This window comes from Chaetodon auriga, chromosome 13, assembly GCF_051107435.1.
Source record: "Chaetodon auriga isolate fChaAug3 chromosome 13, fChaAug3.hap1, whole genome shotgun sequence".
Lineage (NCBI taxonomy): Eukaryota > Metazoa > Chordata > Actinopteri > Chaetodontiformes > Chaetodontidae > Chaetodon > Chaetodon auriga.
Genome location: NC_135086.1, coordinates 18,074,760 through 18,095,847, shown reverse-complemented (window position 1 = coordinate 18,095,847; position 21,088 = coordinate 18,074,760). Strand labels below are relative to the sequence as shown.

General features: G+C 43.2%; 3 protein-coding genes across 17 annotated transcripts in view; 1 reads left to right on the top strand and 2 right to left on the bottom strand.

The window, feature by feature from the left end:
* Nucleotides 1–642: 642 nt before the first annotated feature.
* Nucleotides 643–3,067, top strand: cln5 (CLN5 lysosomal BMP synthase). Its single transcript, XM_076747126.1, has 4 exons — nucleotides 643–832; nucleotides 1,676–1,850; nucleotides 2,100–2,325; nucleotides 2,422–3,067. Exons 1-4 carry the CDS (start codon nucleotides 729–731, stop codon nucleotides 2,907–2,909), a joined length of 993 nt encoding a protein of 330 aa, XP_076603241.1. The 5' UTR covers nucleotides 643–728; the 3' UTR covers nucleotides 2,910–3,067.
* Nucleotides 3,068–3,537: 470 nt separating this feature from the next.
* On the bottom strand, nucleotides 3,538–11,032 carry fbxl3a (F-box and leucine-rich repeat protein 3a). Its single transcript, XM_076746766.1, has 5 exons — nucleotides 10,772–11,032; nucleotides 9,471–9,852; nucleotides 9,244–9,366; nucleotides 7,610–7,781; nucleotides 3,538–7,124 (listed from the first exon to the last, which is right to left on the bottom strand). The coding sequence occupies exons 2-5, from the start codon at nucleotides 9,849–9,851 to the stop codon at nucleotides 6,484–6,486; spliced, it is 1,317 nt and encodes a 438-aa protein (XP_076602881.1). The 5' UTR covers nucleotide 9,852; nucleotides 10,772–11,032; the 3' UTR covers nucleotides 3,538–6,483.
* Nucleotides 11,033–11,664: 632 nt separating this feature from the next.
* The window catches only part of mycbp2 (MYC binding protein 2), a 56,480-nt gene continuing 47,056 nt past the window's right edge, over nucleotides 11,665–21,088 (bottom strand). For all 15 annotated transcript variants that reach the window (XM_076746818.1, XM_076746820.1, XM_076746825.1 and 12 more), the window contains 26 exons: nucleotides 20,747–20,994; nucleotides 20,465–20,632; nucleotides 20,182–20,339; nucleotides 19,888–20,087; nucleotides 19,547–19,696; nucleotides 19,295–19,455; nucleotides 18,924–19,080; nucleotides 18,542–18,766; nucleotides 18,306–18,371; nucleotides 17,922–18,161; nucleotides 17,705–17,794; nucleotides 17,525–17,605; nucleotides 17,168–17,434; nucleotides 16,602–16,885; nucleotides 16,399–16,495; nucleotides 16,124–16,243; nucleotides 15,925–16,026; nucleotides 15,698–15,826; nucleotides 15,442–15,574; nucleotides 15,228–15,331; nucleotides 14,690–14,878; nucleotides 14,491–14,598; nucleotides 14,131–14,340; nucleotides 13,939–14,046; nucleotides 13,158–13,323; nucleotides 11,665–13,015 (listed from right to left, as the gene is read on the bottom strand). In XM_076746818.1, the coding sequence (XP_076602933.1) occupies nucleotides 12,900–13,015; nucleotides 13,158–13,323; nucleotides 13,939–14,046; nucleotides 14,131–14,340; nucleotides 14,491–14,598; nucleotides 14,690–14,878; nucleotides 15,228–15,331; nucleotides 15,442–15,574; nucleotides 15,698–15,826; nucleotides 15,925–16,026; nucleotides 16,124–16,243; nucleotides 16,399–16,495; nucleotides 16,602–16,885; nucleotides 17,168–17,434; nucleotides 17,525–17,605; nucleotides 17,705–17,794; nucleotides 17,922–18,161; nucleotides 18,306–18,371; nucleotides 18,542–18,766; nucleotides 18,924–19,080; nucleotides 19,295–19,455; nucleotides 19,547–19,696; nucleotides 19,888–20,087; nucleotides 20,182–20,339; nucleotides 20,465–20,632; nucleotides 20,747–20,994 (4,077 nt within the window). In that variant the 3' untranslated portion in view covers nucleotides 11,665–12,899. The remainder of the gene's footprint in view (nucleotides 13,016–13,157; nucleotides 13,324–13,938; nucleotides 14,047–14,130; nucleotides 14,341–14,490; nucleotides 14,599–14,689; nucleotides 14,879–15,227; nucleotides 15,332–15,441; nucleotides 15,575–15,697; nucleotides 15,827–15,924; nucleotides 16,027–16,123; nucleotides 16,244–16,398; nucleotides 16,496–16,601; nucleotides 16,886–17,167; nucleotides 17,435–17,524; nucleotides 17,606–17,704; nucleotides 17,795–17,921; nucleotides 18,162–18,305; nucleotides 18,372–18,541; nucleotides 18,767–18,923; nucleotides 19,081–19,294; nucleotides 19,456–19,546; nucleotides 19,697–19,887; nucleotides 20,088–20,181; nucleotides 20,340–20,464; nucleotides 20,633–20,746; nucleotides 20,995–21,088) is intronic.

Genomic DNA, 21,088 nt, shown 5'->3' with positions numbered 1-21,088 from the left:
CTTTGTAAAATCAAATAATATGAAGAGGGATCATTTAGGTGCAGATTCTGAAAAGGCTCTTGTGTTTGGTGGGTTGGATGGGTTTTTTGAAATAGATTTTAAAACTAAAAATGAAAATAAAAAATGTGACTTGCTCAAAAAGAATAAAATGTAACATGTATAACTTCTGCAGTAATTTAATAAGTTGGAACTGATCCATAAAACCAATAAATATTGATCAATTTAATTTGATATGAAATTAAATTGTATTTATTTGGACAGGTAGTTCTTTTGCTTAGTTAAACATTTCATCAGAATTCAAATTAGGGATAATTTTTTTGTATGTTTGCTTTGTTTTTTGTTATCTATTTTTTTTTTTTTAATTATTAAAAAAAGTGACATGAGAAATAGATAGTTAAAAACAGGTAAATAAAAGGCAAAAGCACGATAAATTAAGAATAAACTGCTAAAATAAAAATGTTGATAAAATAAATAAATGAATGAATAAATATATAGTATATTTCTCCGATTTATTTCTTTATTAATTCATTTATACATACATACATTTATTTCTAAACTTATTTCCACATTTTGCACAACGTAAAGTTGACGAGTAACTCTTGTCATGTGATTGCGTATCATCAACAAAACCATGTGACCTGTACTGAGGAAGTGGGTTCAGAGAGGAAGGATCATGCGAAGAGTAACTTCCTATCTTCGGCCTTTTCGTCTGTTTTTGAATCTGCAGCATGACTCACGCGGAGGCTGTTGTGTGTTTAAAGCTGCTTCTCTGTCTTCATGTTGTCGCTCAGCTCAGGGATGGTGGACAGCAGCAGTGGCCCGTCCCCTACAGGTATGAAGACGGTAAACTCTCCATGCTCATTCTGCTCTGGAGCGTGGAGTCATGTGACAGATAGGAGATAAAAAGTGTCATGGTTTATTATCTTCTTCGTTTCTCTCCAAGTCAAGCCAAATGTCGATGTTTTGTTTTACTTCATCTGTGAAGTGTGAATTTCAAACACGAGTGACATTCACGAACTCAGTAACAGCGCACCTTTAGCTGATCTGAAACCAGTTAACCGAGTTATTGCTGGTGCGTTCACATGACTTTGGAAACTCTGGGCTTTGGACCATCTCGCTTTATGAACATATGACAAATGTCATTTTAGAGACGTGAGATGCACCGAGTCTTCAACTTGATATCGTAGTATTTTGTGCAACAACAGTACTAAAGACCACAGTTCTAAGTATTGTTTCTTATTTTGAAGGTAATGACAGTAAGGATGATTGGTTGATTGATACAGTGCAGTCTTTACTGAACAGCAGAAATCACGTTAACATTTCTTAATCTATGTAATGAATTTTAAGAGGAGACAGAGACATCATTTTACCTAAGTCACCTCTTTTTAACTTCCAAATCTTTCCTGAGGGTGTTCAAGTTTCATGAAATGCTGGAATTGATCAAACCTGGAATGCATCATATGGACTGCAGGGACTAATTATTGGCATTTTTCAGATTTCTGAAACATTTTCATGGAATTATTTAAGACCTTATTGGATAAGAGGTGGTCTAATCTGAACTGAAAAGGGACCACAGAGACTTAATGGTGGCTAATCGTGTTACAGAAAAGCTTTTGCTGTGGTATAAACTCTCCTTTTGTGCTGACATGGCCGGCTTTCCTCGTGTCATCAACAGACGGTTTGATCACCGGCCTGCTGCGGACTCTTACTGTGAAGCTCTCTACCCATTCTGTCCCACTGGAGACCGAGATGGACGCATCCCCTACATGAGAGACAGCGACGTCATCTCAGTTTACCGACTGCAAACACCTGTGTGGGAATTCAAGTATGGAGATTTGCTGGGGAAATTTGTAAGTACATTAAACCTCTTGATTTAAATACCATCTTTAGCACAGATTTTCTTTGTGTTGTTGATATTTAGATTCAATTATATCCTCTTAAACTGAGATGATGATACGTCTGTGTTGCTGCAGATGGTAAAACAGGTCATATCTGACACAGGCTGTTGAAATGGAAGTGCAACTTGTGACTTTATTTATGGAAACACAGCTGCACACCCTTCACTGACAGAGAGCCTCTGTAATGTCTCTGATTCACAGCATATCATGCATGATGCCATTGGGTTCAGCAGCTCAGACACTGGGGCCAACTACACCATGGAGTGGTACGAGCTCTTTCAGCTGGGTAACTGCACCTTCCCTCACCTCAGACCGGAGGTGCCGGCACCTTTCTGGTGCAACCAGGGAGCCGCCTGCTTCTTTGAAGGCATCGATGACTTACACTGGTCACAAAATGGCACCTTGGAGAAACTGGGAGAGATCACAGGTAAGACTTGTAATCATGGAGCTTTGCTCATAGAGGCCAACAGAAAATATAAACAGAATTTTATACTTTCAATGTTTTTATTCTTTCCTTGACCAGGAACCCAGTTCAATGACATGGCGCAGTGGGTCCAGGATGACAACGAGACTGGGATCTACTATGAGACATGGACAGTTCGCTCTGATCCCAGCCCCAATGCCACCGTGTGGTTCGAGTCCTACGACTGTTCCCAGTTTGTCCACCGCACATACAGGAAACTGACTGAGCTGGGAGCCAAACTGTCCAGCAGAACTCAAACCAATTACACCAAGATCTACCTGTACAGCGGAGAGCCCACCTTCCTCGGCAACGACAGCGCCATATTTGGACAGCCTGCTCTGAAGAACCTGGCAGTGGACATCTATAAATTTTACCACACATTCAGACCACACCAGTCATTTATAGACTTTGCCATCAGTCTGTTGGAGGCTTACAAAAAGGTGGTGTTGGATAAGAGCTTCTACCTCTACTACAACTTTGAGTACTGGCATCTGCCGATGAAGCCTCCTTATGTGCAGATCACATTTGAAGAGGTGCCTTTGCCTTAACCTAAAACTTTTACTACAATGTTTTCATCGATGGCTGCAAATAATAATTCTTTTCATTAATAATGATTGTGTTTTTGTTTCTGTTTCTTACTTCTTGATTAAAAGACTGTCCAAAAGACAAAGACATTAACAAAGACAATAAAAAACGGAGAAAAGCAGCAACTCTTCAGTTGTTTGAATTCAAACTCAGCAAATGTTTTCAACCATTCATCTATAATCAAAGTAGTTGTTGGAGTTCAAAGTTGGGCTGACAATGTAGCTGGGAGAGCCGTGTCTGGATGTTCTGGAGCTTTCAATCATGTCACGTGATCTTCATAAGCAGATGGAGTTTGCTCAGTTAAAGGTGCCCTGCTGGGTTTTAAACAAACATTCAGTGTTTCTCATCAAAACACACGTGTGCATCCTTGAAGCATCACGTTGTCTCCTCTTAAAGAGCAACATATGGGTGGGGGGCTGCATCATGTTTCCTTTCACATTGGGCCACCAGAGAGGGCACCTTATCATGATGATCTGGGGGCTGCAAGAGGGCTCCAAAAACACCTGTTTGGAGCATTCCACAGGTAAGCAGGTTCATTGGTAACAGGTGAGAGTATGTGTTTGGAAATGATGAAATGACACATGCAAAGAGTACATTCACAAATTTTTATTACTGGTATAGGATCACATGTCTAAAACAATCATTTTTATTTCAAGACAGGTGACCAGTAAAGCAAAGTAGACAAAGCATTTGCCATACAGAAGCAGAACTAAAGGACAGTACTGTCAACACCAGTTTACTCCTAACAGAACTTACTGGAGGACTCTCTCAACAAATGAGGTTCAAATCGATGGATTTACCAGCTGAATTTTCCAAAAAACACAACAGGAAGATAATTAAAACCAGTAGAGTATTGAGACACAACCTTCACTTTGGAGCTGCTGTCACTGCAACCGTTTGATGCACTGCACAAATTCTGAAACATAACCAGGAGATATGTTGCTGCACCAGTGAGATGCTGATGTACATGAGCACAGGCTATAAGCACAGGAATCAAGTTCAGTGATAAGAGACCAAGACTGTCAGTAGATGATGTTAGTTCAATCTAATAGTGAGAAGAAGCGTTTGCACTTCCTGCATGAAATGTGACAGTTTTAGTCTGTGCTATGTCTAAGATGACGTGATCAACAGGGATGAAGTCTGGGGGGAAAAAAAAAAACTCTAAATCTGGATATCTACAGATCCTGTTGACATGCAGTGTCGTCCAAAGGTTTTTTCACCACATAACTTAAGCTTTTTTATGAAAATACACATTTTGTCAATTTATGTTTGATTTTGAGCAATTTCTCATGGTTTGGTCAAGCTTCTAGCTGTTTCTGCTGATTTTTTACAATCTTTTCTTCCCAGTTAGTTTTCTCCTGATGTAAAACTAACCTTCACATTTTCATTTCTGAAATCTCAAAGATGGCTGAAGGACTCTGGTAATGATGGAGGGAGACAGCCAGGCCAGATTTTAGTGCCACTGTCCTGCCAGAAAGTTTAAGACAAAACCCCTCTTTTGGACCACCTGCATGCAACAAAATCATAGTGACAGAGGTGAAAGTGTCCAAACCAAAAAAACCTAATCTCCTGCTGGTCAGCTTGCTGGTTATGATGATTGCTTCTTCTGCATAACTGAATAACACAAGTTCATTACAAAAGCAAAGTCCATATCAATAAATTACACAGCTCATCTTCTCTAGTGACTACAGTATGAAAAAGATCCATCTAGCAAAGGATAACTCGCACTACGGTTTTATAAAAGACACGAGCCGTTGGTTAAGGAAACTTCAAACCCTGACAGAGGGCGAATAAAGAAATAAGTACATTTCTATTCATAATAATCAAACACACAGCGTTTTATATACAGATGCATTTGACTTCCTTCTTAAAGGAAAAAAAGTTTGTTTCACTCATCTGACTTGCCAAATCTCTCTCGACTGAAATGAATGGATGTTTTGGACAGGAGCACTAGCTGTATCTGCAAAGACAGGGTCTGTAATGACAACATGAATATTGCTTCCTCTCCTGTGTGTACGGTGTGGCAACACGATGCAGAGCAAACGCGGGCTAACAAGAGGGCAGATATTCACGACAGGTTTAGAGCTTAAACAGGCAAATAGCAGAAGATATAAATGAAACCTATTTTAAAAAATATCATTTAATACACCTGAGAAACACAAATGGTGAGTTCTGCATTCCCAGCGTGCATTGCAAGCTAATAGCCGCAGAGACTAACCTACAGAATCGCTATGAACCAATCTGATCACGGAGGTTAGATACTCACCAATATCTACCTCCAAATTCAGACATTTCTGTGCACTATCTATATTTACATAGACTTGTTTCCATTTCTTTCTTCAGTATTACTTCAATATGCCGTCCTTGGTGTCTGAATCAACAGAGCCCGAGCACAGTGTAAATAATCATCATTAAATCTGGGTCCAACTAAGAAAAATTGGAGCGTTATAAAGATTGTTTCTTTGCTTTCATTAGGACAGTAGGACTTGTCCTAACTGTCATTTGGTGTTCATCTAAGGTGCTTACGAAATCTATGACTGTACAGAAACCTTCTTGATACAAAACGGAGGAATTACATTGTCAAGCCAATTGATGTGCGATGCAGCAAAGAAAGAAAGTCTGCATAACCCGGAGAAAATAAAAAATCTCTGACATCGATCAAGACTGTACACCTTCATGTCTCAAAGGCGGAGACCTTTGTACAAATTTCGGTTTCTCTCCTGGCCGACTTCTAGCATTTTCCACGATCACAGATTCTCTTTAGATGCATGGCCAGGAGGAAAAGAATTACGTCAACTCTACTGCTGTTGTTTATGTTTAAATTAGTTTAAAGTTAGGTGTACGACCCAGCCACTGCAAAATTAAGTGAATCCCCCACCCCACCTTGACTACCCCTAACACCTTCTGTCACAAACTATGTACATATAAGTGCAGCCATTTGGAAACCTCCAATGCCATATTTTGTTAGTGTAGAGCTGCTATCTCAGACAGGATTTAAGTAGGCCAAGTGGTAGTGTAACGACATGCAATTGTGCACCTAATCCTCCCAAATTACTCCACAATGTTAAAAAAAACATTAAAACACACACTCACGCGCACTCACACTCACACTCACACACACACACACACACACAGACATTTCTCATACAGATCATCATAAGCAGGTGACAATGTCCATATAACTCTACTTGCAGTTATAAAAACATTGCTTTTTTGTCAAATAATTCCACCTGCACTGGTCTGTGTGCTGACTGTTTAACATGTGAAGAAGCCAGCCTGCTGAGGTCTGTCTGCAGATTAGGCAAAGCAGGATTCCACTGTCCATTCTGAAGCTAACAGGCAGACATCTATGTGGTATTTGCATGCCATGATAACATTGTATAGCCGTCAGGTGCTGACATCCCTGCCCTGCACACCACTCCCAACACTCCACTGTAGTTGAGCATGTAAAGGCTTTTCAATGCAAACACGGAGGAGATGAATTTTCCACACCACAAACTTGACGTACTGAACTCTGTGTGCCTCCTTGGCTTCATTTTACCAGGTCGGCATCATGTCTGGGAACCAGACACGGCCCAGGTGCTTCGAAACCTCCCAGTGGATCTCATCCAGGGTGTATTTGTGATCTGGAATCAGCACCTCTTCCATGATGGACAGCTGGGAAAGCCTCCGGCCACACATCTTGACAAACTCCACAAACGCGCTACAGGAAACCTCACACTCGCCCAAGCCGATGGCTGACAGCTGGGTGCAGTGCTTCGCGATGCGGATCAGCTCCTCGTCCAGGGGACGCAGGCCGTTGGCGCACACCACCAGCTCCACTAGACGAGGGCAGTGAAGGCCAACGCGGCCCAAGACCTCCTTACTGACCGAGCGACCAAAGTAGAGGTGCGTGACAGGGATCTCCTCGTTAAAGAAAGGGCCGAACTCGTCCTCATAGAGGAAGAAGTACATGACCAGGTTGAATTTGGGTGAGTGCCGCACCATGGCGTCCCAGCTGCTCTTCTTGATGGTGTGGAAGTGCTGACCGGGGTTCTCACTCACCACGTCGATCCGCAAGTGTTCCAGGTGGACGTGTTTCTCTGAGGAGAGGGCCAGCAGGAGTTCATCACTCAAGAGGTGGTAGTTAAGGGCTAGCTCTCTCAGCCCATGACACTGGTCTGCCACACACAGGATCCCTGCAAATATGGACAGATCAGAATTATAATTTTCTAAAAAAGGGCAAAGAACTCCTGAAAACACATTGAACATTGCTCATAAGCAATAAAAACTATGTATTTGCCAGATGAGTTGCAGTTTAATCACTATCATAGCTAAAAATTAAAAACAGTTCCAGGAAAATGCGCGCAAGAAAGAGAAACAGGATAACCACAAAACATTCATAACACATCATGCTACGTCCGGCAAAAACACAAAACTGAATGAGGGCAGACAAGAAAATTACAGGCTCCAAGTAACCGCTGACTGAATGGAAACACTTACAGCTTTATGACTCAAAAAAGGAAGTCAGAATCATTTGACTGAAAGGCAAACATAGGCAATGCTTGACAGTATTTTGCATTGAATGTCATTCAATGACCACAATAAAAACCAAGCAAAACAAACATACAAAAAAAACATGACAGGGCTACTTCCTCTCAGCTCAAGCACTGAAACACTGTACCTGCTGGGGAGACGTGAGGGCAGCTGCTCATCTTCAGCAGTTTCAGGGTGTCACTGTTGTTGGCCACCAGCACCTTCAGTGATGGATCATCCACTGGGGTGTCGTCAATCTTGAGCGAAGACAGTGATTTGGAGTTGACGAACACCACAGTCAGAGCTGAGATGAAATGAGACTGTGGAAGGACAAAGACGGCACTATGAATTAGAACACTGTCAGAGCCAGAGAGAACTTTTTAGAAGTCACCAGAAGATCACAGGTCTTAGCTTTTGATGGCGATATCTGAATAATATATATTTAGAATGATGGTGCATACATGTACTGTGCACTGTCACATTCATTTTTGTTCTAGTCACACAAAAATACACAAAGATTGGTGCCATGGATATAAGCAAAAACGAGTGACTCAGATTCACTAGTTCATCAAAGTATAATAAACAATAACAGACTAACATTAATACATTTAGATGAATACATTTATAGCATTTCCAAGTTAATGCACTGCAAGTTTAAAAATAGGGAAACTCTGTTTGTCATGCAAGCCCGTTCAGCCTGTAATTCATGACCAGTATATGATTTGAGACATGTCTGATCTGGAAATGAAGCAAACAAGTTAAACATGGTGAGAATGAAGTGCTACAAGGTGTTGCACCCATTGTCTGGGTGCACTTGCTGTCGCACTCTCTGCCTCCTCAGACTGGGCAACAACTGTTAACTGAACAATTACTCTTTAGTGTGATCAGTGCATGATCCACCTTACACTCAGCTGTACCTGGATTACAACACATAGTAAATGTAAATATTTGGACAATGGGTTCCTCCAGTATAGGCTGCCTGCTGAACAACTGACAACAGACCTCTATCTGGCTGCAGACTACTTATGTACACCTAGCTAAACCTAATGTAGTCTAATATATCAGCACTGCAACAAAAACTGTGAGTCAGTTTTGGTTACAGCTGCTTTAGAGAGGAGCATACCTAACTCTACAGTAACTTTGGAGCCTGTAGTTTGTGATGCTGTTTAACTGTCCTGCATTATACTGAAAAGTGTTTCTAATAATTTTGCAACCAAAGAGATAAACGTCTGCGCAGGACGAGTGAGAAAAGGCAAGCACAGCACTTTCATTATTTCCTTCCTGTAGCGACAGACAATGTCTCTTAGGTATGCAAAGTTTCTGTTGACCTTAAAACAAAATTCGTCAAAACCCGGATATAGAGAACGTGGGGACACAAGGACTGTAGACGTGTGTGTGAAGGTTTCAAGTTTCAGTGATGATGACTGGTGACAGCTTCCCAGGGCAGTATCATTTTCATCAGTTCATAGTAAGAATCTCAGTGTGCGCTCAGAACGAAAACATAAAGCTTAAAAATAACATCCTGTGCCCTTAGGAGGCCTTGGAATTGATTACAATCTTGTCCTTTGCCATGCATGAGAACAAATACTGCTTTTCAGCTCGATCCTCAGATGAGAAGAGAACACAAATCTATGCTGTTCACCAATTATTGACATCCTCTGCCTCAGCTTTAAGAGCAATATGGAAAGACACTAGCAAGTTAAATTCCTTTGATGTTCCTTGTAAAACTGAAGAACAGAACACTATAAAGACCCAGACCCCTCTTGTTTATGTGAATTATACCTTTGGAACCTCCATGAAACTGGGCCTGGCTGTAGAGATGAGCCCCAAGGTCTTCAGTGAGCAATTCACCAACTGGGAAAGGATGTCACATGCTGCCTCTGCAGACTCTGTACTACTGTCCACCTGCCAAGTACAAACAAAGTTCGAATGTCATTTCAGGAACATAGAAACGTTTTAGCCAAATGCTGTTACACGGTTAATCAGGAAACATATTTTGACACCATTACCTTGAAGCTGACATACTGCAGGTGGTTGGAGTGCCTCTTTATGATCTGTTTGATGAGGTCTGGATGTGTGGCTTTCAGGTAAGAGCTGGCCGGCTGGTTAAGCTCAAACTCAAAACATCTCCACAACTCGGGCATGTGGAAAGCCTGGTTCCACCCGCGGCACACCTGAGAGGCATAAGCCCGATCCAGCAGCGGAAGGTACTGGAAGATGTGTAGCAGCAGTTCCTGAGGCAGTCGTGCCCAGTCACTGGCCGGCGACCCACTGGCCGCCACTACCTCAGACTCCTCGCTCGTCTGCTTCCGCACCTTCTTGCAAATCTCTGGTGGGCTGTTACTGGAGGAGCCGTTGCTGCCCTCCTCTCCTCCTTTCATCCTCTTCATCCTGAGCAATGGCAGTGACAAACTTGTTACCTGGCAGCACGGCCCAACACACAGCTATTCAACAACACAATAAAATTATACTGATTAATAAGTCCATTCAGTTTAACCTCGACAAAACGTGAAGCACAAAGCAGAACAGTCACTGAGCTTTGGGATGCTTGTTCCAAACACCAATCTATTCCCACTTTCTATAACAGATACACGTACTCATTCTGGCAGGGGACTTGAATAGCCTGACTGATCCCAACCTTCATAGATCCAGCACTACACAAGTTAAAACTTTTTGTGTGACATGGGTTTTACAGATTTCATGTCACAAAATGATTACACAGACCCTTTAAGATTCTAATATCCTGCTATACAATAAATATATTACTGTACTTTTTCATTGTAATATATTGCAGCATCACGTATTTGACTGTACTTCAACAAATAGTTGTTTGGTATTCGATTATTTAATAACGTGACGTTATTGTTTATTTCAGAAGAAACGTGTCTGTTATGATCCAACGTTACGCTACATTAGCTGGAGGCCAAACTGAAGCAGGTAGCCATCGATATATTGATATTAAAAGCTGTATTAACAGCTCACGGTGCAACATGCCTAGTTGCAACAACGCTCAGGTTAAATCGAGTGAACATGAAATCGTTTACTTTACTCGCCAAGTTACTGTGACAATGTAAGGTAACTTACGGCTAGCTTAGCTTAGCTAGCTAGAGTTCACGTTGGATGAGATTACTTTGTAATCTACGGTAGCAATAAAGCAACTTCGTGGCAGGACTCTGCCTCCAAATAGTATCTTACCCATGCGGTTAATATTCAAGTCTTTATTTACAGAATGACCCACAGCACATTTCATTCTGTGATATTTGCTAATTCAACCACAACACAGCTAGCCAAGCTTGGCCACCCATCGTACCTTGTTGTTTACACTCAGCTAGCTGGCTAGCTTTTAGCAGGAAAATCCGACAACTGCTGTGACACTTCAGCCCGGGCCCACGCTGGAAAAACTCATTCGCACCAACCAAATAACACGCATCGGAGAACAATAACCCAGCCGTTTAGGTGAGAGATGTTTTCAGTGAAGAAACGGCCAGAACCTGGCTCCTCCGCTCCGATGACCCAATTCCTTCGCGGGAGATACGGTCCCCCCACACCTGAAATGGCGAAGTGTTGTTGTGACAGCAGCGGTGCACCATGGGAAATGCAATGCGAAATGGCTGTTGGTAAAGATCGTCTCTGTTCGACTGATGACTCACCCGATGATCAAAAAATATACACATATCTTGTCTTGTTATTTGCTAACGCGACTGAAGCGTTTCACTTTAAGAAGAATAAGATGAGACATAGGTGTCTAGAATAAAATAAGATTCATTTGGTTTGTTTGTGGAAATTCACCTGTAAAATAATTTTGGTTTGTACATATTATGAGTATGACCATGTAAACGACAAACCGCAATAAACACAGCCCTGGACGTTTACACGGCAGACAGTACACGCGTCATGTTGCCCTCACACAGATATTATAGGCCAGCAGTTTCTTTTGCCATTCAGTGAGACTTGACTAGTTGTGCAGGTTGACACCAAGAAATAAAAGGCAGAGTAAGACATCCTCATATTTTTCCAGTCTCTGCTGAAATGCACAAGAGTTTCAAACTTTTTATTTTTCTATTTAAAGAAATGATGCACACAGGAATCATTGAAGTCTTTAGCTAGATCGGTTACCGCCATGTCTTCAATATAAACAAATCAGAGGTCAGCAGTAGACAATTTAACTGATCTGTCACCACTCATTGAAAAAGGACACGTGTGTACTTTGCGAAACAGAGAACCTGGTTTATTACCATTCAACTCCATCCACCACAGATATTACAGAGCAGATTCACAAGTATTAAGCTTTTTTTTATATAACAGCAGCTGCTTTTTTTTCCACACTCTGTTCCCCTGACCCCCAATCCCCCTGCCTCCTACTAGGGAAAAGCATTACAGGTGCACAATTTTATTTGGTGTGAAGACTGGCCCCTCAAATCTTTCAGCTGTAATCAGTCTCACTGCGAGGTTTTTTGTTTGTTTTTGTATTACTGTTGGATTTGGTACTTTTTTTTTTGACAGAGCTACAAATAGGATTTACATCCAGCTTTATTCACTGCAGGCGCCAGGCTCCTCCTTCTTATTTCCAGACAACAGAAGAGATTTCACACTTAGAAGAGGGGGAATTACGACTGTCTACTGTATAAAAATGTACAGTGGCTTTATTGACATACATTCCATAGGTTAAACAGCTGCAAAATAGGAGGCACACCCAGTATTGCACTTCATTAAAAGTTCTGGCTCAAAACATAACCCAGAATATCAAACAAAACTGAAGTGAAGAGTAGCAACTTCGGAATACAGCTATTTTGAATAGTATCATTATATACAAGATTAGATAAATCGTACACTATTTTCCTCCCAAACATAATATTCTTAACAGTCTTATCCACCAACTTATCTTTTTTTTTTGTCCGTCAACCCATGATGCACTTGACAGTGGAGAATACTGTACAAGATTACGAAAAAAAGTTTACATACAACAATGTTTTAAATTTATAGTTAGGAAGCTGGAAATACCGCCTGTTCCTTTTTTTTTTTAAACCCACGCTGATCCACAGTTGCCTTTAAGCAAATTTATTTCATATTCAATGTTTAATCTGTTACACTTCAGTGATCAGGAGGTGTGCAACGTCTATAGAAGCCGAGGGGATACAACGGCCGCATGCAAACACGTCACAAGTTATTTTCTTTTTTTTCTTCTTTTTTAAAATTCTATTGTTCTTTTCCCCCCATTCAGGTTACTCTGAATCCCAAGGAGTCGCAGCTCGTGTTCGTAGCAGAGCTTGGATACTGATGTTGGTAGAAGAGCGGACCTGAGGACTCTTGACGTAGAGCAGAAACCTGGTCCAGTGTCCAGGAGACTTGACAATGCAAGAGCCGAGTTTGACGGCTGGGCTTCAACAGCAGCCAGAAATCACAGTAGACAAACTGGTTTTCAGTAAAAGTCTTGTTGTTTAGAAGGTGTGGGCATTTCTGCACACGCCACAGCCCAGTGCAAACTCCTCCCCCGTTGGGGGGTGAACCACATGCAAAGGGCACTCGGTACCCTCCAGCTGCTTGCCTTTGGGCCCTGTGACAGAAAGGACAAAAACAACACGTCACTTAGTTTTTTTTCACACAGTTATTTTTGCCTGGTATTTCCTGACAGCCATGTGCACTCTGAAGAATTGAACATTTTCCAGAAGAGTGCAGTCAACAGAATCGCTAAGCACCTGCAGGACAATGGGGGAGTTCCTCTTTGGGGACACTGGTCATCCTCTGGAAGTCATCATGGCAGGCGTTGCAGAAGTGTGTGGTGCCAAAGCAGAAGAAAACAGCCACAGAGCAGCAGTACCGGCATTTATACTCCAGGAAGTCTGTGCCATGCTTGGAGCACATCTGGTGAAAAATACACATGAATTATTGCTGCTGTGCAGCAGTGACTCGGGGCCATTTTGAGGAGGAAGAAGGAGAAGATGAAATAAAGAGGAGGAGGAGGAGGAAGACAAATGAGAAATACAGGAGGGTCCATCAGCAGAGCTGCCTGGACCAAAAATAAAGTCCTGTGTCTAATTCATACAGCACAATGGCCTAAGTTGGCTGGAGATGTTCATTCTGTATCTGGGTCTTGAACTCACAACCTTTGCCACCAATGACATGTTGTCATGCTGAGCTACCAAGAGAAAATGTGGTCAGTGACAGGATTTATGCTGGTAAAACTACACACCTTAAAACAAAGGAAAAGGGAACATACTGAAGGTCTGCACTTTAATCTATGGATGAATGGTTTATGTGATCAGAGACTCTAATATTCACAAAGAAAAAGAAAGCAAAAGAACAAGTTGAAGAAACAGTATTATCATATTATTTAAAACTTCTTAAATCATATATGTTTGAAATCACATGTCTCTATTCCACACAGCACAATGCCTGAGCAGGAAAAAGAATAAGTGTATTTTCCAAAATGATAAACTATTCCTTTAAACTGGTCATAGTAACGCCAGGTTCACCCACCTGAGCCCTTGAGACATCTGAGCACGCTCCACAGATCAGCTCGCTGGGGTCGTAGTCATCTCCTTGTCCTGCCTCTGCATCGCAGCGAGCCTCTCCCCCAAAATAGGCCTGAAAATACAGCCAACCATTAATTTTCAAATCCCTAAATGACATTTAAATGAAAAAACAATGACTTTATAGTTCATATGGTACCTTCTTGCACTTGTAGCAGACATAGTATGCATATCTGTTCATGGCAAAGCCTGCAGGGTCGTTGTGGAAACGTGCTCCTGGTGTAGTTATTGCCTCGCTCTTGTGTAGCCCCTCATACTCCAGCCTCATCAGAGCCTTTCTCCTCACATCCTCATAGAGCTCTTTAATTGGGTCAAGCAGGTCCTTGATCACCGAGTGATTGATTTTGTTCTGGAGGGAAACAATGAAACAAACGAGCCTGTGTCTAAAAGAGGGTTCTGATGGTGTCAGTGTCACGTCACAAAAAAGACAGCAGTCACAGTCTGCCTCTTTGTTGCTAGGTTAATCTCTTCAATCAGAGAGGCTCACGTAACATCTTACCTTACAAATGGGACACAACATGAACCCAAACGTGATTCGGGGCCCAAGCCAGCGATTTTCAAGCACACGACGAGTACACTGAAGGTGGAACACATGAGTGCAGTCCAGCTGAAGACACAAAAACCAGTGAAACATTACATGAGAAAATCTTGAAGAGAAACTCTTTCAGCTAATGCTGGAAACTGACATTTAGAGCTACCTGTACTGCTGGAGCAGCAGAGAGAGCCTCCGTGAAGCAGATCATACACATGTCATCTGCATCCTGTTTCAGACAGCCAGTGTTCTTGTCGCAGCCATGCAGACATGGAAGGCAGCTGTCCTCATTCTTGACTCCTCCACAGGGGTGTCCACAAGGATGGGTTTTACTGCAGGCCAGTTTAGCGTACTCCTGAGGGAGACAACAGGAGAAACTGGTGAGGCTTAGGAGCCACAGTACTAGCCATTGTACTATAGAGACGTTAGCGAGTGAGCTACCTAAGATGAGCCAGCTAGCTGTAACTTTGCTACACTGCAAAGCTCTAGCGCTGGTTGCTTCGTAACGTTCACTGATAAAGTAATTTGCAGATGGCAAGCTAGCCAATTTACCAGCCACCAGCCCAGGCAGTCTGAATCAATTAGCTTGCATTAACCACTCATAACATCACATCCTTTCGATTTTTAGAGAAAAACCATATTGAGTCCTAGACAGCCAGATAATAAGTGTGCAAGTCTTCTTGCTAATAGTTGATGCTAAGTACCTGGCAGTCTGGGTCTGAGCAGACACTGCCCACTGCAGACAGCTCTGTTCCATTCCTCGTACCACAGAACCTGCAGGCATCTGAGCTGCTGGAGGCTGGTTTACCTGTACAAAAAAAAAAAAAAAATACACATCAGACATCAGAGCAGAAATATATGTGATGGGCCAAGTCATATAGTCACAGTCAAGAGAAACACAGTGGTATGCTCTATTACCTGTGTGCTCTCTGAACTCCACCATAGCCTTCATAGTCTTAGAGTCAGCCAGAGCCATTAGCCAGAAGAGCTTGGTCCTCCCGCAGCCTTCATGGAGATCCACCTTTATGGCCTCCTCTTCCTCCTTGAACACCTGAAAGCAACCATAAAAGCAAGATTAACACAAGCTCATTCTACCCCATATTCCTTTAATAAAATGCTTCATATTATGCAACTCATCAGCAGCTAACACGACTGGAAGAATCGCCATGCTAACCTGTCTCTGGTGAGAGCGTGTGCGTCGGTGCAGGTGGAGGAAGCGGTCGCAGTCAGTGCATAGGTTTCCACACATGTTACACAGGATGATGGCTGCTGTCTCACCATCATCATGGTTGTCACACATAGGCTGTGGACAGAAGAGGAGGAAATTAATTGGTCATTCTTTTGATAATCTGTCAGATATTTTCACACAGTGCAGCTCTTAGCCTTTTAAATCTTTCTCACCATCTGCTTCTGCTGCCCATCTTTGCCCATCCAGCGACCAGAGGACAGCCTGTCAACGTGGTCCTGGTCCAGCACACACAGCGAAGCTAAGGCCAGCCACAGCTAATGAACAGAAGGGAAAATAGTATATGATTAATTAATATCAAGTATTTTCAAACATAGACACGTACTGTAAGTACAATGACATTTCAGTCCTTACCCTCGTGGTGGCAATACAGCGCACAGGAGATCGATGCTCCTCCTCCATTTTGGTCAGTGCTATGATGGTCTCAGCTATTGCATTTTTGGTGACTCTGGACCAAGAATCTGACAGGTGGCCCTAAAAATGGCAAATGACCATCTTAGAGGTGCTTTTCCCAGTGCAACAATACATGAAAGCATGAAATTTAAGTTGAAAGGATGAAGATGGTTCCATATGAAATTAGGCCCACAGAGAGTTAAAAGGACAGATAGAATGAAACAATAGGAACTTACAGCTGCCATGTCTTTGACCAGCTTTATGATGATCTCTGCTATCTGAGGGGGAGTGGAGCCTTTCATCCACCAGTGGCTCTCCCCTCTGCGGATGTAGCTGTGCATAACAGAGAGGAGCATAAGCATAAAAATCAAAGGTAACTGCCACTTACCACAAACTGTCAAAATCCCAAATTTTGGAGGCCTGGCAGAAACTAACTCACCTGGAGTTGAAGATCATGGGCAGCGTGACAGTGGTGACCCCTTTGCCAGCAGCCATGCCGGCAGTGCCAGAGATGGTGGTGCCTTTGGCTTTCAGCTGCACAGTGAGGGCTTTTGCGATGCAGCCCAGGAACATGTCAAGGATGCAGAGCTTGTTCCAGTCACCCTTTTCTGTGGAGTGGATGATGTCACTGATGTCTGCTGGTGGCAGAGCCTTCACCCCAATGATGCTGGCAAGTCGCACTGGTGTGACCTCTGGAAGGACGCGTCGTAGCAGTGATGTGACCTGAGATGACGGTTAGAGGTTATCAAATCAGATCAATCTGATCAGTCTGGTGAACAAACAGACACACATGCATGCATGCGAGTGCACAGGCAACACAAAATATTTTACTGCTGCCAGTTTCATCCTATTCCACTGACTGACAGTTAGTGGCGGTAATGTGGCAAGAAACATAGCAACAGGCCACAGTCAATGCAAACATAAATCTGTTTGTTTACAAGAAAACTCCTTTACACACCAAAATGCAACATGACTGAATCTCTAGATGCGTGTGCCCTCGCCCACCTGTCTCTGTACTCTTGGGGAAGCCGTGTGCAGCAGAGAAAACAGGTCTTGCATGAGTGTAAGCTGCTGAGCTAGGTATTGGCGGCCCACGTTGGAGCCACTCAGAGCCAGAACCATGGACAGGAGCTCAAAGCAGTAGGCATCTGAGGAGGCGTCATCGTCACTGGGCTGCGAGTTGGCGTTCTCTTTGCTGGAGATGGCGTGCTCCCACTCCTCCCTCACCCGTGTGGCTTCCATACGAATGGCCTGGACTATGTGCGCACACACCTGGTAATAAATACACCCATTAGAGGGCATCAGAGGGCTGAGTTTGTAACATCTCATCTTGGTGAATGGTTTGAGGAATTGACTATTTACCTGCTTCTGGAGGTTGGTCAGTTTGCTCCTGCTGAAAATGATTCCCACCATGTGCTCTTTAAGGTCTGCGTCAGATGGCACCTATTCAGAAAAAACAAAAAAATGTTAGATATTAGGCTGAAGGTCATGAATTTTTCAGTCAATTAATGTGAACATTTGTCATAATGTGACAATACAGACCTTGTCTTCTCCCTCAGGTGAGGAAAGTAGGTTTTTCTCCTCCTGCTCTGGAGTCGGCTCTGCATCTCCACAGATCAGTTTTCCAAAGACCTAAATTTACACAACAAAGTAGAAACAAGACAAAATTTCCAAGAGGCTCCAGCAATTTGCACCGAATATTTGCAAAACATACAGTACAGAAAAGTAATAGCAGCATGCATGGAGCAGTTAGACAGACCTGTGAGGTGATGAGGCGAAACACTCGGAGAGTCTCAGCTTCACAGTTCTTCTGCTGGGCCATGCTGGCTGAGATCTGTCCCAGGATCTTGATGCTCTCGCCCTCTTTCCAACCGAGGACCTTCACCTGGCGCACCCTCAGGGTGTTCTCCGGACCTTTCAGTTCCACCTTGATCACAAGATGATCCCCTCCAGGAAGCTCACTTGTCACCCAGCCCATGTGACGCGAGTCCAGGTCAACCTTGGATGAAAAGACATCAGGATGTTCACACTGTTCTGCCACATGTGCATGTAAATCTGTATTGTATTGTAATTCAAGATCAACCAAGGTGCCCCCCATGAAAATAACCCATTGAACATCTCACATATTACACTGGTCATATACCTGCTTGATTCTGCAGAGGTCCTCTATTGCTTTTCCACATAGGAATGTCACTGATGTGACTTTGTTCTGTGGATGTGACAGAAGAAAAATGTATTTCACTGAAATCCATCAGACAGCTCTTATACATACATTATCATCATCATTACCATCATGGCCTTAATTATGCATTTATTATACAAGAAGCAGTATTTTATCCCCCAAACACATAAATGCCTGGTGTACTGTTGCTCCCTTACCCCGATGTCTCTGGAGTTGTCCACATGAACAGACACATTGGAGGCATTAATGCCTTTCACACAACTGATGGTGATGCTCTTGGTTTTGTTCTTGTCCTCATCTCCAGATTCCCAGAAGGTCTCTGTTGAGCCATCGGTCAGGCTGCCAATCATGGCTGGACGACTGGAGGTCTTGATATCTACTACACTGGTCAGATCCTTCAGACAGGTCACCAGGCAGAGATCCTGTTATCACACACAGATATGTCAGTGCCAGGTTAGTGCATGTCATAAACACAGATGCATAACAAACAATGGGACCCTTACTGTTGGTTCAATCTGTGCTGACCAACAGAAGACAGACCTGATGTGCAAGTAAATAAATAAGTGGTTGTGTTCTTGCCTGGCTCATCGCTTCGTAGCCTGACTGCACACTGATGTTGAAGCTCTCCTCACTGTCTCCATCATCTGACTTGGACAAGATATTGTTGATGTGATGGAAAACGTTGCTCTGGTGGAGGAACTGATGGTCAGACTGCTTGAACTTGAGACTCCAGCATCTAGAAGAATAAATCAAGAAGTTACTTTCCCATAATATGCAATATCGTGAAAATTCCAAGTATGATGTAAATTACTGTTGGCCAACTTAATGTTGACAATAACACCACAATGCACAATACTAGGATTGAGGACATTACCCATGAGTCAGTATGATTTGAAGTGAAACAATTTAAAAATGTTTGTTTGTGGGTTGTTGTCATTCGGAAACCGTACCTAAGTGCCATCTGCTGAAGTGAGCTGCCACTAGGAAGTGACATCATGAGGTCAGAGATGGTCTGAAGGAGGCGGTGGAAGGTGTGGGGGAGCGGATGAGCTGCCTCCCCTGCAATGACAATGTCTGACAGAGGATGTTCACAAACGCCAAGGTCTCTTTCCTGTAGGGCGCAGAAAGATGTTTTAATTACAAGATGCAACAACAAAGCAAAGGTTATGCTGTATGTTGTCAGACATTTAAGCACTCATTACCTGTTCCACAATTTCTTTGTTGCCCTTGTTCTCATCATCTTCCTCATCCTCAGGTTCAAATGGTGATGGGGTGAGAGATGCTACAAAATGCCAAAGGATGTCGTGCAGGGAGGTGGTCTGGATCACATTGCACAGCAGCCAGTTGAATGCCTGAAAGTGACATCAAGAGAAGATCATGCTAAGTCAGTAGTGCATTTTCTTCAGCTAGTTAAGTATCTACCTGTTTAACTATCAATATCAAACCAACTAAATGCCTTTAACCCCAAGTCACACAATAGAAGTAGTAATAATTAATGCAAGTTCTGAGGTTCAGAGAGCAATTGCAGCCTAAACATCTGTACCTCCATGGCAAACACCCTGCAGGCAGACTTCCTCAGTGCATGCCTCATGGCCACCTCCAGGCCCTCCAGGTCATGGTGCTGGATAACAAAAGCCAGGACAGGCCATTGGAAGTTCCTCTCCCCCTTACTGAGGGAGCCGTGGGCTGAGATCAGCCTCGATAGCTCAGGAGATGGGTGCCGCAACAGGGATGATCCCACCTCTGTATAGAGGACAGAATAGGTTGATGTTACAGATGATGCATCACTTTGCCTTGCGTATCAGTCATCACTTCTCAAATGATTACGTATTATTACCTGCATCACCACTATGGACCCTGCGTCTGGGCACAGCTTTGACCCGGGCTGGAGAGGGTGAGTGCTGCTTGTCATACTCAGATGCTACGACTGAGTAAGACCTCTGAAACACTGTACGCTTCGCCGTGTCACTGTCTGTGATTGGACTGGTCTCAAGACTAAAAGAGAGTAGATGGATACCAACCATTCAGAGTTTAAATAAAGTGCTAGCACGCATGTTTTTTTCTGTAACAATGTATAGAAATGTATTGGCTAATAAGGAAAATTGGAAGCAACTAAAAACCTGGGGGGCATTGATTTCATGTTGCTCTCTGGTTCCTCAAACACATTGGGGCAGGCGTCAGGGGTGACTGAAATGTAGGGCGCAGGAACAGATGTTGAGCGCAAATACCTCATCTCATCTTGGAAGAGGTTATCATCTTGGTACGCTCCAAAGTTCTCAGTGTGTTGCCTGAGGGATGAGAGTAGAGAAGTAGTGAGACTCAAATCATTAAACAAGCACATGGTACCCTCAGTTTTTCTGAACTATAAACGATAACCTGTTATCAACTGAGCTGTTACCTACCTAGCTAGTGTCTGAAGGTAGAGGCAGCCCATTTTATTGGGGAGTTCGTCCGAGACGCCCTCCTTGAGGCTGGGAAGCAGCTGGGAGTGCAGGGGCCGGGGAGGGTGGTGGCACAGCATGCTGGGCTCTGCAGCACTGCTGAGGGACAGCAGGAACAAAGCGTTTGCCCGAATCACCTGGTGGGCCTCCATAGTGGGCAGTGCCCTTGGAGTCTTCACCTGAAGAGGTTTCTTCCTGGATTGCTTCACCTGGCAAAGAACATGCAGACCGGTTTTGAAGTCAGTATGATATAAAAAGCTGACAATGCCTCATGGACACACATTCCAGCACTAAAGCCTTGCA

Excerpts from the sequence above, each read along its gene's own strand:
- fbxl3a (XM_076746766.1), bottom strand. The coding sequence starts at position 9,851 with ATGAAGAGGATGAAAGGAGGAGAGGAGGGCAGCAACGGCTCCTCCAGT. Across the intron at positions 9,367-9,470 it reads TGCAGTATGTCAGCTTCAAG|GTGGACAGTAGTACAGAGTC; the intron begins GTAATGGTGTCA and ends TGTACTTGGCAG. Across the intron at positions 7,125-7,609 it reads CCCTCACGTCTCCCCAGCAG|GGATCCTGTGTGTGGCAGAC; the intron begins GTACAGTGTTTC and ends CCATATTTGCAG.
- cln5 (XM_076747126.1), top strand. The coding sequence starts at position 729 with ATGACTCACGCGGAGGCTGTTGTGTGTTTAAAGCTGCTTCTCTGTCTT. Across the intron at positions 833-1,675 it reads CAGTGGCCCGTCCCCTACAG|ACGGTTTGATCACCGGCCTG; the intron begins GTATGAAGACGG and ends TGTCATCAACAG. Across the intron at positions 1,851-2,099 it reads GAGATTTGCTGGGGAAATTT|CATATCATGCATGATGCCAT; the intron begins GTAAGTACATTA and ends TCTGATTCACAG.